This window comes from Pleuronectes platessa, chromosome 16 (genome assembly GCF_947347685.1).
Source record: "Pleuronectes platessa chromosome 16, fPlePla1.1, whole genome shotgun sequence".
Taxonomy (NCBI): Eukaryota; Metazoa; Chordata; class Actinopteri; order Pleuronectiformes; family Pleuronectidae; genus Pleuronectes; species Pleuronectes platessa.
The window spans coordinates 5,932,668-5,948,169 of NC_070641.1; the positions used below are offsets into that span (position 1 = coordinate 5,932,668).

At 43.0% G+C, this 15,502-nt stretch overlaps 1 protein-coding gene across 1 annotated transcript in view; it reads left to right on the forward strand.

The window, feature by feature from the left end:
* Positions 1-15,502, forward strand: part of tmem104 (transmembrane protein 104) — a 62,566-nt gene that overhangs the window by 14,290 nt on the left and 32,774 nt on the right. The window contains exons 7-8 of the mRNA XM_053443001.1: positions 1,484-1,583; positions 3,846-3,942. Coding sequence (XP_053298976.1) covers positions 1,484-1,583; positions 3,846-3,942 — 197 coding nt within the window. The remainder of the gene's footprint in view (positions 1-1,483; positions 1,584-3,845; positions 3,943-15,502) is intronic.

The window sequence follows — 15,502 nt, forward strand, 5'->3', positions numbered from 1 at the left end:
AGCTACGCATTTTACATTTACTCGACTTTCTACTCTTTCTCTTTCAATCAGCCATTTTTTATTACATAAAATAATAACATTTAAACCAAATTTCTTAGAAACATTAACCCAAGTCGGTATCTTGCTGCGCGAGTTCAACCAATATTCCATGGATCGCTTCAACATCGAATGCATTATACCTAGTGCCCAAATAAATGACTGCTTTGCAGCTTTTTGTTGCTGAACCTCTACCATACTTACAATATTAAGAAAGGTTATCGATGAACTACTCAAGAATCTTTCTGAAACGCATCGAGTCTTCTTTTAAATCGTCCTGATTCTTACCCACGTGCTTACCATAAATCTAGTCTCGTTCTCCAGATTGACTGATTTTAAAACCAATCATTAGTTTACCTCAAGTTAAAGCACCAGCTAATTTGCTGGCCTCCAATCTCTACTGGTGTATTTTTGTTGTGAATCTATCAACAGCTTTTTTTTCAACAACTAAATGAATGGTTGTTTATGAGGCTGCCAGTTTCGTATATGTTTGCTACTGTTTGATAGGCACCCCCAGCCCTTTATTCATAAAGGAATCAGTGCAGCCTGAAAAGCTGTAAATCGGTCACTTTTTATGTCTTTTTAATGGACTCACTGCTCTAATTTCCTTGGCTGTAATGAATTAGCTGAGGGGTCCGGTTGGACAGTTGAACCCCTCCCCTCTCTTCTGAGAATTCAAGAGCCTGATTGATGAGTGAGTGGCGTTCTGTGATGATGTCTGTTTGTGAGAGCTTTCCATCTTGGCTTGGCAAACGCAGTTGAGCCGGGCCTGCCAGTCGAGTGTGTGGATGAGGGGGTGCAGATGGTAAAGAGCTTGTCGCTGTGAAGAGCAATGGCTGACGAGTAAAATTTCCTTCATGTAGTGATTACTTACAAAATAATAATGTTAATAATACTTATCATTGGACCAATACGATGTCCCAGAAAAGCGAAGGAGGGATTCATGGTGCACCAGCCACATTTCATGACTAAGCCTTTAGACCAGAAGGGTTTCAAGAGACTTTGGGAGCCCCAGGAGAAAATGCCTTAACTTTCTGCTACAAAAGTTGATTGTTCAAACTGTTATGGTTTTTATTTAAGATCAATTTTAATAGGATCATGTAAACAACAATCTCCCGAGAGTTGGGGGCTATTATCAGAGGGGGGCTCAAGGGGGTTCTCACAAAATTGACATTGACGTGGACTAATGTAGTCTGCTGTTCTCTGAAGGGCCCCCTCTCGGCTCGGGGAGCCAGTCGATTTTCTGCTTTGCCTACGCTGTTGCAAAGGCCCTGGTTTGGACGACTGACAAAGATGAAAAACGTCTTTGTAACCTTGTAAAAGTCAAGTTGCTTTATGAACCTTGATTTAAGTTGAAGTTGGCACACATCCCTCATTCAGTCATAATAACTTTATATATATATCATATATCATGTCTTATCATATCTTTTTCATTCTTGTCTTTCAGTCGGTGTCAACATGTTCTACATCTGCATCATAGTCTATCTATACGGGGACCTGGCCATCTACGCAGCAGCTGTACCTATATCACTAATGGAAGTTGCCTGGTAAGACTAATTGCTCATTTTATCTCATCTGTTCTCTGTTTTATTGTGAATTAAAATTATATTTTATTTATAATATATATATATATATATATATATATATACTGTATATATATATATATATATATATGGAATGATTTTATAGATGATTTCGTTCAAGAACATTTGGAACATTTGCTAATCTCCATTTTGGAACATCCTTCTTTGTCTTTTTGGCTCCTGTGCCCTACTTTCACCTTCTGAACTCCAGTTTGAGACAATAAAGCTTTGCTGACGGAGGCCTTTAGGCCTGCTTACCTCATGCTGGTGCTCCCGACGTCTGAGTCATGTTGACTTGCTTCCAGAGATGTTTTTATTGCAAGTCTGTTGGCCTGACGGAGTGAGAATAAAATATTTCATATAGTTACAGACTCTACCCTTCATGGCCTGGACACCAGAAATAGCCGTTCCCCCTTTAGTATTGTTTTTAGGGAGATGATATATTTTTGTGTGTGATGGTTAAACTTTCTGACAGGGATTTTTTTTATAGTTTCAGACAGTTTCAAAACTTTCAGCTTTTACACACGGTATTATACTTTCTAAATATATCTTTGTTGAAACTAATAAACTTGGTGTCCACACTAATTGAATTGGAGAAGTTTGTAAATTCAGCTGGCCCTGTTTTGGCGTGATAAATTCGAGTCTGCTTCTTAATCTGGACAAACAGAAACAAAGAGGCAGACCCCCAGGTTCTCTCCTTGATTGGAGGTTATCAGTCATGACTTGACTACCAGCTGTGAATGCAAAGCATTGCTTACACTTGCTGGCAGTAACCGCGCCACCTCGCCGTTGCTCCAAGAAAATAAATCCCCGCTCGTACTACTCACCATTGCTGTTCCTTGTTCGTAGCATTTTTGTAACTCAGTAGCCACCTGCACATTGAACAATCTGCTTATTGTCTCTCAACATGGCCACTGTATGTGAATGGTCATGCGGTATGTGGTACAGGTGTGTTTGTCTTTTCTGATACGGAGCTGAAATGCTTGTCTAGACTGAATTTGTTTTTATTTTTGGAATTAAATCTTATCAGTGCTGTGAATTATCCTGCTGCTGGTTTCTCCTGCTCTCTCTCATCCTCTCTTCTGTGTTTTGATGCAGCTGAACTTATGTTTTACTGATCTCATTAACATCTGAAAATGCATTAAAATACTGATAATAGCTGGTTATTAACATTCATTGTTAATTCCTGCACTTGAAACATAAAGCTAATCAAAGTATTATTATGAGATTTCATAACCACATATAAATATAACTAAAAACAGCAGCTTTGCTAAACTGAAACTAAACATCAAATGCTTTCATTACAGAAATAGATTTTGTTTCCTAATTTTGTCCGTAGACTTTAAATAAAGATGACGGCTGCCAAAAGAGAAGCCAAAGCGTCTTGATCGCCTCTTGGTGGCTGGCTGGGGTATAGATCACAATCCCCACCTCCTCTGTGCTAATGGATGGAGCATGGACCAGACTAAACAATTCAAGTGTTTTTTATTTATGTCACGAGACAGTCGAGCATGTGTTGTCCACCCAACCTGAACCTGCATCACAATTAATCACAAACAGATTCACAAAAACGAAATCTCTTTTTAAATCGTAAGTATTCTAGTGAAAACAGACTCTTATCATTTGACCCAGCACAAATATTAAAAAGAGTTTCTTTCATTTTCTGCTTTACTGTATTAATCCATAATAAAAAAAAAAATGGCAGCGTGATTTTTTAGTTAGAAAAGTCACTCTGCCCTCTTTTTACAATTGTTGTTGTATCAAAGCTGTTGTACCTCATCCTGCCTTCTGGCAAAGCACACTGATGCTGTCTTATCGTATTAAATCCTCCTCCACCGTGGTCAAACCCCCGCTCATCTTCCAGCAAGAATAAATGTGAGACGTAACTGAGACTTCAGAAGGAGTTTTGTTCGCCTGAAGGCACAAGCTGCAGACTTCTTTGTAGCATGGGCAGCACCACCCCACTTTGTCACGCAGCAATGATTGGGTTCGGGATTGCTTTTGAATCATACCCTCTAAGTTTTCCCGACCTGTATCACCTGCAGCAGCATTTCCTTCAGCGGATCGGTCTCCTGTTTGTGATAATACTTTGACATGACAAGCTGTAATAAGAGTTCAGACAGGCTTAAATGAGCATTAGGGACAATTTGGTGTGTGCATCAGTTTCAAAAGGGAAAAAAGTGATGAAACTTTAAGCTCTGTTTGTTTGTGCTTGTTTCCGTACAGTGGAAACCACTCGTGCAGCGCTGGAAGTGTCAAGTACAACGACACAGACCCGTGCTGGGGCTCCGTCACAAGGAAAGATGCCTACAGGGTCTTCCTGGTAAGTCCTGATTCCTTGTCACAGCAACATTCACTGCCACTTGCCTCAGTTTCTCATGCAGTAAGTCTAAAAGACGCTTGACCTTCAACTCACCTCCTTCTTTCCAGTCACAACAACTGGTCAAAAGGAGCTCAACTTTTAAGACAACATTCAAATTCCAGACTTCACATATTTAATTGGTAACTCGACAGTCTTCATAGTTTATATGACATTTCTCTGCAGCAGATTTTATGAACTATATCTAATTTATGTTCATTCCATGAGTCGGACAATGGAAAAAATGTAACTCTTTTCAGTTTTTTATACTTTCTGCAAACCACCGCCTGTACTATTTTTTATTTTTAATTTTTAAAATTCTTTTTATTATCTCAAAACTCCCTAAAAAATGTTTAGAATAGAAAGGAAAAGTTTCTTTGTTACTTCCACCATTGAGGTTGCTCTCATCATAATTGTTTTGTTAGCCAGTAGCATTAAACAAAAACTACTCAAACTAAATTAATGAAATTTTGTGAAAATTTAACCTCCATTTCTGGATAGTAGGAGGAAGTGAAGACATGTTGTCCATCTTAATTCAAAGTCTGTGATAAGATACAAATACTTTGTAGCTTTCCATGTACTATACAGTAAGTCCCATGTTGCTGCAGGTGAAAAGTTAAGGAAGATGGGCAGCATCATGTCCTTCACTTAACTGTTTTAACATAATTAGTAAACATTGCGAATACAGCTTGTTTTCTTAGAGGGTTTCTCCTCTCTGAAAGTTTTCTGGATGGTGTATAGGAATACTCTTTTGACCCAAACTACGCTAAACACACTTTCCGGAAGACGGTGTAACGGACCTCGCCTCATCTGCATTTCTCTCAGATTCAGCTCTGACAGTATTTTCTATCCTCTAAGTGACAACCAGCCTCCGCAGCCCCGCAGGAAGCATTTGTGTCCTTGAAGTCCGACTCGAGTCAAACTCTGAGTTTTCCACTGGAGCTGTAACTTTGCACAGCGACAGTGATAGATGTGCTGATCCCCTCCCATATAATTTCTCATCCTCCCTGCCCTCGCTGTCTCTGTCCACCCGCCGTCCTTTTTAACGGAATGAGCCAAAATATGAACTTTTCCCCTTCTATACCTCCTATGAGATAAGCCTCTTGGTGTGAGTAACCAAACTGAAATAATGCTGATTTTTAAGCTGTGGTCAGTTTGTATACACTTGCAGTTTTGCAGACTAATTTCCCATGTTTCATCATGAGCGCCAAGGGAAATAGATTTGTTAGACTGAAGATTTTTTTTACTACTTAACACTGACAAATAGGGATGTACTGATCTGACCTTTTCTCCAATTATACTGATACTCTTGGGCATAAAAGAACTCTCCATTGCCAGTGCAAAGAGTTTCTCCAATTTTAAAATCTGGAGCCTCTGTGTGAGGAGCTTTTTTAGGGGTTTATATTTCCCCGGAACTTAATTTAGACACTAGTCTCTTTGGTCGAAACCAAGAGTTCTTGCAAAAGGTTCCTTATTTCCTGGGTGGAACTATATTGACGATTTTATTTGCTTTATATTGTATTTGGCTGCCAGATTTTACACTGCAGTGGTCTCTGTTTGTGTCTTGTCTTCAACGTTGGAGATAAAGCTACCGGAAAAAAAGAAAGCAATTAACTAGTGTCTGTAAATGTCTAATGTTAATTCACATTTATTGATATAGCTCATTTAAAAACAACAGTAGGTGACTCAAAGTGCCTTAGAATAACAGCAAATTAAAAAAGCACCAGGAGTCACATGATAAAAATATTAATTTGTGCAACGATAGAATCAAATCTGGGAGGAAGAACTGGACTGATTAGCGACAAGATTTGATTAAACGTAATAAAGATAAATAAAAGAGGATAATGATGACAAAATAATTATAAGACGAAGATATAAAAAGCTGTTGTGACCAAAACATTGAATGCAATATGTCATTATTCAAATGCTGATGGATATCTAATAATTAGATTTTTTTGTTTGACAGTGCGAGATTTTTATGGTATCCATACGGCGCTGTGTTCAAACATTCAGTGGGTCCTCTCTTCACCTTTTGTGTGTGTGTGTGTGGCTTCAGGCCTGAAAGAGGCTGGCCAGACTCTGAATGATGACTCTAAATAATTGACTCTTTCTCATCAGCTGAGCTGTGCTCTGCCCTACTGAAAGAGCCGTCAAAACCTGGTCCAACCAGGATTCACCTGGGCTCCTTTGCTATTCTCGCCCAGGTTCACACGGAGCCCGTCTTCCACAGTGTCTCCCCTTTCTTTAACCCGAAACATTTTTCACTCAGCTCTTCCTGAGGTGCAAAGTTTCAGAGGGTCATTCATAGAGGCCACGCACAAAATTGGAAGCAGAAAAGAACAGTTTTTCTATGATGACCTTTATTGGTTTTTCGAAGGTGTGCAATTACAACCTTTTTTTAATAAACAGTCCCTCTGAAGTGAGATTTGTCTTGTGTCCTCCTAATCCATCCCTCCTGATTGACTCACATGGGGATTTATGAGGAACTAGGAGATATATTTTCAGTAACATTGACTGTGTGTATTGTTGTTTCAAAAGACCCACAGAGGGGCAGATCATTCTTAAGATACATTTACACCTAAAGTACCTGAAACCTTTAGTCCAAGGTACCTTTAAAAAAAATTCTAGGAACTAAAAGGTTCCTTTCGTCCACTGTATTCCTCTGTTTCCACACACAGGGGAGGCGGTAATGCAGAAGACTACACAACAGGAATTAAATCAAGCAGTACTAGAACAACATTAAGCATGGTGCAGATTCAAATTCCTGTTCCTGTTTAAGAGACAAAGACTTGTAGCAGAACATATATATAACATTTATAATATTAAATTTAAGGTAAGGAGACATACTTTTGAAGCTATTGCAGAGATTGACCAGCTGAAATAAAACACTGGCGTACTTAACCCCTAAAGTTTCTGTTCTTTTGTAAAGTACCACATCGAAAGCAGAGACTTTTTCCCTGGAACTTAATTTAGTCCTTGAATAAAAACCTTTTGAATACAAAGTAGGAGCCATTGTCACAGACATAAACATCATCATCCTCAGCATTAACCAAGATTTTGTGTTGCAGACTTTGATTCAATTTGACTGAATGTTAAGCTGCAGTAAAGAGCTAGAGTTGTAACTGATATTCTCACGACTCAAGGATGTATTCATTTTATGGGGTTTTGCTACTTTTTAGTAGAGATATTTATTTTTAACAATATGATGGGATGAAATTAAGGCCAAATATTGTAACTTTTTTGTGAGTTAGAATTTTACATTCTGTCCAATAAGACTGAATATAAAAACTCATGAATTTAATCTGAACCTCATTGTTCATACACTGTACTGTCCAGTGAATTAATATACGCCAATGGATGCCATGTTTGTGTCCATGGGAACCACAGGGAGTGATGGTAGAGACATTACTACAGCCGTAACATTTTTAGAGTTTAGAAATTGTCGAGAGATTAAAGAGCAGCCCGATTATGGTGTTTCTATAAAGAGCTTTAATCCCTTTGTGGGTGATTGGTGTTGAGAGAGAGAGGGAGAGAGGGAGAGGGAGAGAGCGCGAGAGAGAGAGCCTATCGTTGACTTTGATTGGTTTGTAGACGGGCGTGCGTCTGACGTCGGCGTGGTGCCAGTTTGGCAGGTAGTAGTCTTTCTATTTGAATGGAGAAAATGAATGAACTGGTTCATTCGGTTAATTTGGTTGCTGCTGTTATATCGTCATGGGTTTACTACCAGTAGTTCTCCAAACTAGCTCCAATGCACCAGATGCATAGTTCAGACATTGTATTGTCGGAGATTAAGACTGCAAGCAAGACAAGACGCTTCCTCTTCTTTTTCTTCTTCAATTGTTTAACTACTGATTCCACTGCCTTGTGGTCTGACTAAATGTTGGTCCATTGATCCGAACTGGGGTCCAGGCCACCTTTCACACCTCTTATTGTAGTTCGGAATGAAATAAAAAGTTGAAAGGTTCGTACCAAGCGACGTATCTGTGAAAGCACCCTTAGTTGTGAATACTGCCCCAGTACTTATCAGTAGACCTTTACCAACAGCACTACAGCATTGAGTATGAGTGAGGATATCATTAAGCATTAATCCTAGTTTAGTCCAATTTGAGTTTTGACACTATTTGCAGTTTGTTGTTAATTATGTCAGTGTGTATTCATCAGTCCAGTGTTTCTATCCGACCTGTTGGTCCCAGTGTCTTAGCCTGAGAGTTTTTTTCTTTTTCATCGGACCCCTGTTTCTAACTTTAATGTTTATTTCAAGTGGGTTTTTCGTGACTTCAGGCATCGGGCTTTTTTTTAACCTCCACACCTCAAGCATCATGTGTCAGTCACATCAACTGAGTGTCACTCTTGACACTGATGCACGGACGACAGGGAAACTGGGATAAATGTGCGGCTTCCTCAAACTATATAAGCTGCCCTCTGCTTGTGATGTCCACAGCAAACTACCCAGTTCCGTCATGTTGACTTTTTCCTTATCCTTCAAAGGCCATAAGTCACCACGGAGGGAGGTTCACACTGAAATGCACATCACGCTCTCATTATAGTTGGTGTCGTCCTTTCTATAAAGACCTCTGTGCTGAATTCACATCAAGACGGACTAATAACTTCATGGTAATAAGTCTCGAGGCAGCCCAGTTGATATTTCATCAGGTCAGATCTTTGACTTAATCTGTATTGACTTTACCCAGCAGCACTATCAGCCATGGACACGCTCACGCCAGCCATTTTCTCCTTCCGAGCTTCTAAAAGCTCTTAAGAAGATCAATTGACTGTGGTTTTCTCTGCTGCTGATTGATTCTCTTGTTCGCTGCTGGAGTGGACAGCTGTGGGCTTTTCTTTCAATATCTATGATATTTGTTGGCTTTGGGGGTGTGAAAATGAGAGATGACTGAGGCCATTGCATAACGGAGCCCTCAGTGTTGATCCTGGCCCTTTACACAACTCTGATTGAAAAGATTAAGGGGCTGTGCAACAGAGGAGCCTTTCTGGGTCTTTGTTCAGCTCCAGCAGAGAGTCCGAGACCTCAATTAAACTTCTCTGTCCTTGATTGTCCCCTGCTAAGTTTTCTTTTAGAATTTCACTGCAGGGGCTTCGTCACAGTGGCTAACCAAGCAGCGGTTGGTACACTCCACCCTGCTAGGACAATTTAAATGGCTGATTTATTATTCTCCCAGTAAGTAGGAAGTAATGGAAGATCAATGCAGTACATGCAATCAAACACAAACGCTGCATTTCTTGCGTCTTATATTCATGCCGATGTTTGAATTGCATGTTTGCCGATGTGTGTCTCATTTATCACTAAGTTTAGTTAATTTTTAAGCACATAAATGACTCATCCTGCCACTTTACTCATCCAGAGCTGATTGGTTCATCAACTAGCTGATAAAGATTTATCCCAAGAAGAACTCTGTTTCCCAGGGAGGCCATCTTTTTACTGCATTGTTTTACCCTGTTACTCACTGCTCTTCCTGACTGTGTCTGTTTCATGTCCAGTTGGACTTTGTTTAAAGCTGCTCATACACTGTGCAGTTTTACAATGTTATTTCCACCTCACACTTTACGAGTAAATCCTCTGCGATTGAAGGTAGCGATTGTGTGCTAACACTTCACTGTCCAATTGTCAAGCCACAGCGCTCACCCTGTCTGTAGCTGTTGGACCCTCCAAATCTGGAGAAGTAGTCCAAGTTTGCTTTCACAATGCAAACAAGGGTGAAACGTGCTGCCTTGGCTATATGAGCCACACTGTGTGTCAAAACCCTCAATTTTTTCTGTCCATTGCTTGTCACCATCTTCTGCTGTCACTTTCACTGTTTTATTTTGTTCCATGTTGTGCAGGGACAGTGAGAAAGAAAGACAGAGTTTGGGAAATCGACTCTGGTTTATGCTTCAACTTTGTTTGAGCCTGACATGTCAGAAATTCATCCGACTGCCCGATGGCCAGTCAGGAGGATTGGCAAATGATGCAAGACTAAGCGAAGTGTGATTTTTGAGACTCACAAATAAATCTTGTGTCTTAGAAACCAGGCTCAAATCGTGTATGTCCAGCTCTTAGGATTTTGCAGGGTTCTCTGATCTTAGTAATCAACCAACATTTATTACCGATAGGAATGATGAAAAAACTATGGAAATTTAAAGTTAAAGTGGCATTAATTATATAAAACCACATTTTTGAAAGAAAATTAATTTACCTCAACAGTACATTATATGTCCTAAATCTCTTAAGAAACATAAACTTATTTGACTAAGCTCTTTTCATTTAAACACCAATATTGGATTAACTTAACTGACTTGATGTACTTATGAGAAGGATTGGCCGCGTTTTCCATCCCACAGAAACAAAACACACATGACTGAGCGCTCATATTTGATGTGTATAGAGAGGAGGGTCTATGCTGCAGTCAAGGGGCAGTGACTTTCCCAGATGGTTTAATAGAGATTATCTCAGCAGGAAGGAGTGTTTGAGCTGTGATACCACAAGGGTGGTGGGGGCTATACTGTGCGGAGTCCGCTCCACTCAACAGCAGGAAGCCCTATCCGAGTGGCGCATCAGGACGGCTAGGAGATGCTACCGAACTGACTGGTGGTCACTGGTGTTGTGCAATAGTAGTAGTAGATTTTACGTTGGCTAATTATCAATAATCATGAAATATGATTATTAAAATAAAAATTATTTATTAAAAATAATTAAAAAATTATAAAGCTATTAATTAAGAATAGTAAAATAATTAATTAGAAATGATACGGTTATCAATTAATAATAGTTAAATAATTAATGTCCAGTTTTTTATCAGCTACCTGCTGTAGTCTAATAAATTCCCCACTGGAAGGGTGTCAGGCCAAGTACGGCGGATACCACTCGTGTCACTTTTAGAACTTTTATTGCTTTCGCAAACACAACAAGCACGCTAGGTAGCCTAACTGCTACCGCTAGCTAGTGACATTTAGTACGTCCGTACGTCAGTACTTAAGTACATCAGTACATCAGAACATTAGGTTGTAAACCTGCAAACAGAACACAAACACCAACCCAGAATTAACCAAATGAAATTATACGTTCACGTTATTAATTCTTGTTGTACATTACTAGACATGTTAATCACTCACCGGCAAGGCGTACCAGTCCTGACCATCAACTAACTGAAATGCAACCTAAGGGCGTGGCCACCTACACACTGTGACTACCTACGCATGCGTACCCAGACTCTCTGGAGACCAGGAATGATAACAAACAAACCTATAACCTGGCATTGTTAAACATATATGAATTATAACATAAATATGCCTGCATTCCAAAAGTAAGGAGTAAATGCACACAATTTTTTTCCTCAAATACCCCAGAAGCAAATCATAACATTCATCACTTTTAATATATATATATATATATATGTGTAAAGCAATGGTTAAACCTGCTGGAAAGTTCTACACCTCCCACTTGGCCTACTGATTCTAGAATCCAAGTAGGCCACTATAACCGAAACAGTTAACCTTTCCCATGTGAAATTCATTCCACAACCATGCACATAACTTACTGTTGCATTCTTGGACATGAATAACTATAGGTTCATAGAAGTTTTGATGTCCATAAACAACACACATTGTCCTTGATGACATCACAACCTCCTTTACCGAAACACACCACCAGCCTCCGGGAGGATGGTAGTGGGGGGGTCTTGATCCTTCACCGAAACACACCACCAACCTCTGGGAGGATGGTAGTGGGGGGGTCTTGATCCGTCACCGAAACACACCATGGTGGGGATCCTTTACTGTCCTTTACCAACCGAAACACACCATGGTGGGGAAGTACCTTCTTGCTCCTCCACTGGAAGCAGAACCACCAACCTCCTAACGTCCCTGTGGAGGATGGTGGAGGGATAGTTCTCCACACTTCGGTCTCTCTTGGGCTGTCTGCCAAAAACTGGAAAGCTTTGACATGTTCTCACCCTCACATCTCGTACTATGCCCCTCACGTCAGGACACACCTCCACGACTCGACCCAGCCTGAACTGGCCCCTCAGTGCGTTCTGGTCAGCTAACCACACCAGGTCCCCCGCTGCAACATTCCTAGTAGGCGCGTGCCACTTCTGACGGATGTAGAGGCCCGGACCCGCCAGCTGGCTCCACCGCTTCCAGAACTTGTCGACCTCGATCTGTATTGCTCTCAGACGCACGACAGGGTAAGTTGGATACTCAAGCCCTCGGGAGTCCCCACTGGGTCCTGCGCGACCGAGCAGAAGAGAGTTGGGAGTGACGACTTCCACGGTCTCATCTTGTACTTGGGCTCTGGCACCGATTGGTCTCTCGTTTGACAGGTTAGCAGCGAGGTACAGGAGGGTCTGGAACTCTAGCGCCGTCAAGTTACCTTCTTCGCCAACACTGCTTAGCGCTCTCTTGAGTACACGGACAGCTGCCTCAGCTGCCCCATTTCGGTGGGGAGAGTCCGCTGGGTGAAACACCCACATCCAGTCGGTTCCCTCAACTGCCGCCTTCTTCTGGATCTGATCCTTGTTGATGCTACTTAGGAACTCATAAAGCCCCTGTAATACTGGCCTGGCGCCCACAAAATTGGTTCCTTGATCCGACCAGAGCTTTTTTGGGTGACCTCTGAGAGCTACGAAGCGCTGGTATGTTTTCAGGAATCCTTCTGTCGACAGATCTTCCACAATGTCAGCATGTACTACTCTCGAAGCCATACAACTGAACACCACGCCCCAGACTTTCATCTTTGTTCTTCGCCTTATGGTATCTTTAACAACATAGGGGCCGAAAAGGTCCAATGTCGTAAACTCGAAGGGTGCGGCTGGTTCAGTTCGTTCGAGGGGGAGCACACTCATCACCTGTTTGCACATCCTCGCTTTGGCCTTTCGACAGTGCATACAGGAGTCAATGACATTTCTGACAATCCTTGGTCCCTGCACTACCCATGCTTTAGACCTCGCACGGAGGAGTGTGCCAGCAACACCTTCGTGGTTAGCTTCATGGGCCTCTCGTGTGAGAAGGGTGCTGATCCACGCATTGTAAGGGACCAGGGGCACACCGGTCTCTTCCTGGGTGATGGCCTGGACTCTACCATAGCATTTCAGGAGCCCTGAAGCTTCATCCCTGCTGACAACAAGTCTGTTTAGCGTCGTCACAGGAAACGTGACTCCCGTCTGGGCGGCTAGGCATAGGTCTTGGAATGCAGCTTTGCGTTCCTTTACTGTCAGTACTGCCTCCCACTTTGCTGGCATAGAGGCCCTGCCTACACAGGCCCTGCCTACACAGGCCAGCCACTTCTTCACGGCTCTACGGACATAACCGACTACTCCACAGAGCTTAGCTAAAGAACTGCACCTTGTTGGATCCACTTGGTCTATGAGCGTGGCTCCCCACAGCATCTCCGCCTCCTTGGTTTCAGTTGAGGTCAACTTCAGCCCATTCTCTAAGGACGCTGGAGCCCCACAAACTCCATCTGTGACTATTGGATCTTCACCACCAGGACTGTCAGGATTTAACAACTCCTTGGCTTGAGCTCTGGTGAGGGTTGCCGAGAAGGCCTTTCTCTGGAGTTTACTCACCATCTCCCTAGCGTCAGCTGCCACTTTTGAAGCGGATTTCATGGGCCAATCCTCGACTGGACTAGACAAGAACTTGGGACCTTTCTGCCACACAGAGTTCTCACCCAGTAGTTCGGGAGAGCACCCCCTCGTGACTAGATCAGCGATGTTGACCTCGCCTGGTATCCACCACCAGTCAGTTACGGGCCCAGCCTTCTGAATCTCTCCGACTCGGTTCGCGAAGAATGTTTGGAATCCGTAGCTCTCTCTCTGGATGGCTCCCAGCACCGTCTGACTGTCAATGAAGTGGTACCACTTTTCGACGTCCAATCGTCCATGCTTCAATACGTATCCCTTTAGACGTGCAGCAAAGACAGCCCCGCAGACCTCAGCCTTGACCGCGTCACCTTTCTGGTCGAGGGGGGTTAACTTGGCCTTTGACTCTACCAGCCTAGTAACCACACCATCTGACGTCTCCCATCGCAAGTACAGTACAGCGCCATAGGACTCACAGCTTCTGTCAGAAAATGTAATTCCCCAAGGTTTACCCCTCCAGTCGGAGGGCGTGAGGCTTCTGTGGAACTTGATGCTACTCAGACGAGCATACTCCTTGAACAGTTCAATTGCCTTCCCTCTGAGCTCGTCAGACAGAGGTTCATCCCAGGTGTCTTTAGTAAGCTTGCCAGCTTCCTGGAAAGCTCTTCTCACAAGGATCACTCCTTTTTGTTTCACAGGTGTTGCTAGACCGATCGGGTCATACAGCCCGGCGATCTGACTCAGTAGAACACGACGAGTCAGTGGGTTCGGTGTCTTTACTTCCACTTCTTCTTCAGTGAGGTCAATCTCAGTTCTCATCTTCTTCTTCCTTCTGGAGAAGTTGATGGAGACCATCACAAAGAGTTTGTCGTCTCGCACGACGTAACCAACCCCCAGGGCTTTGTTATCTTCCTCCCCCAGCTGGTTGGGCAACACCAGAGTTACTGGCTTGGACTCTGTCCCGTCCCGCCTCCCACTTTGACCGGACCTGACCCAGGGCTTGAGATAGAAGCCTCCTGCTGTCAGTATCTTTTCCACTCCCCCTAGGATCTTGTCTAGACAGTGTGGGTCATTGTGGGACGTGAGGAGGTCATCAACGTAGGAGTCTTCCTCAATGACTCTTCTTTCCTCCTTCATATCAGAGAACTGTGGCAACTTTGCGGTCTCTCGCATGGCAACCTGCGCAATGCACCCCGCTGGTTTGTCTCCCATGTTCACCCTCACGACAGCATAATCCTCAATCTCATCTTTCGGTGAGTCTCTCCATAGGAACCGATGCACGTGGACCTCTTGTTTCTCCAACCACACCGAATTATACATCTTGGTGATGTCTCCGATGGCTGCATGTTCTCCTTCCCGGAACCTGAGGAGCACCGCTCTGATGGGATTTAAGACGTCTGGACCTTTGAGCAACATGCTATTCATGCTCACCCCTCTGAACTCCTGGCTACTATTCCAGACGAGGCGCACCGGCGTAGTCACTGAGTGGGGATTTGGTGCGGTTAGGTGGCTCACCCACCACACGGCGCCATTCCAGCTGTCCATCTCTTCCTTAGTAAGCTTAACAGCAGCTCCCCTCCCCACCATCTCGTGGACTTGCCCCATGTAAGCTTCTTTCCACAGGGAGTCTTTCATGAGCCGCTTCTCAGCCCTCAGGAAAGTTGCTTCCACAGCCTTTCGGTTGTTGGGAAGAGAGGCTGGGTTTTCCTTCCATGGGTACTTCGCATCCCAATGTGGCTGGTCGCTGTGGGTGTCACTCTCTCTGAAGGTTAGACCTGCCCTTATTATCTCCAGCTCTTTCTCGTCAGCAAGGGACATCTCCTTTCCTCCAGGTGGGCACTTTCCACAGCGACACCCTCCACAGGTAGGATCACAGGCAGCACCGATGCTATCCCATTTTAGCCACTCAATGACTTCTTTATTGCATGCTGCTGTCGTTCGAACCTCCA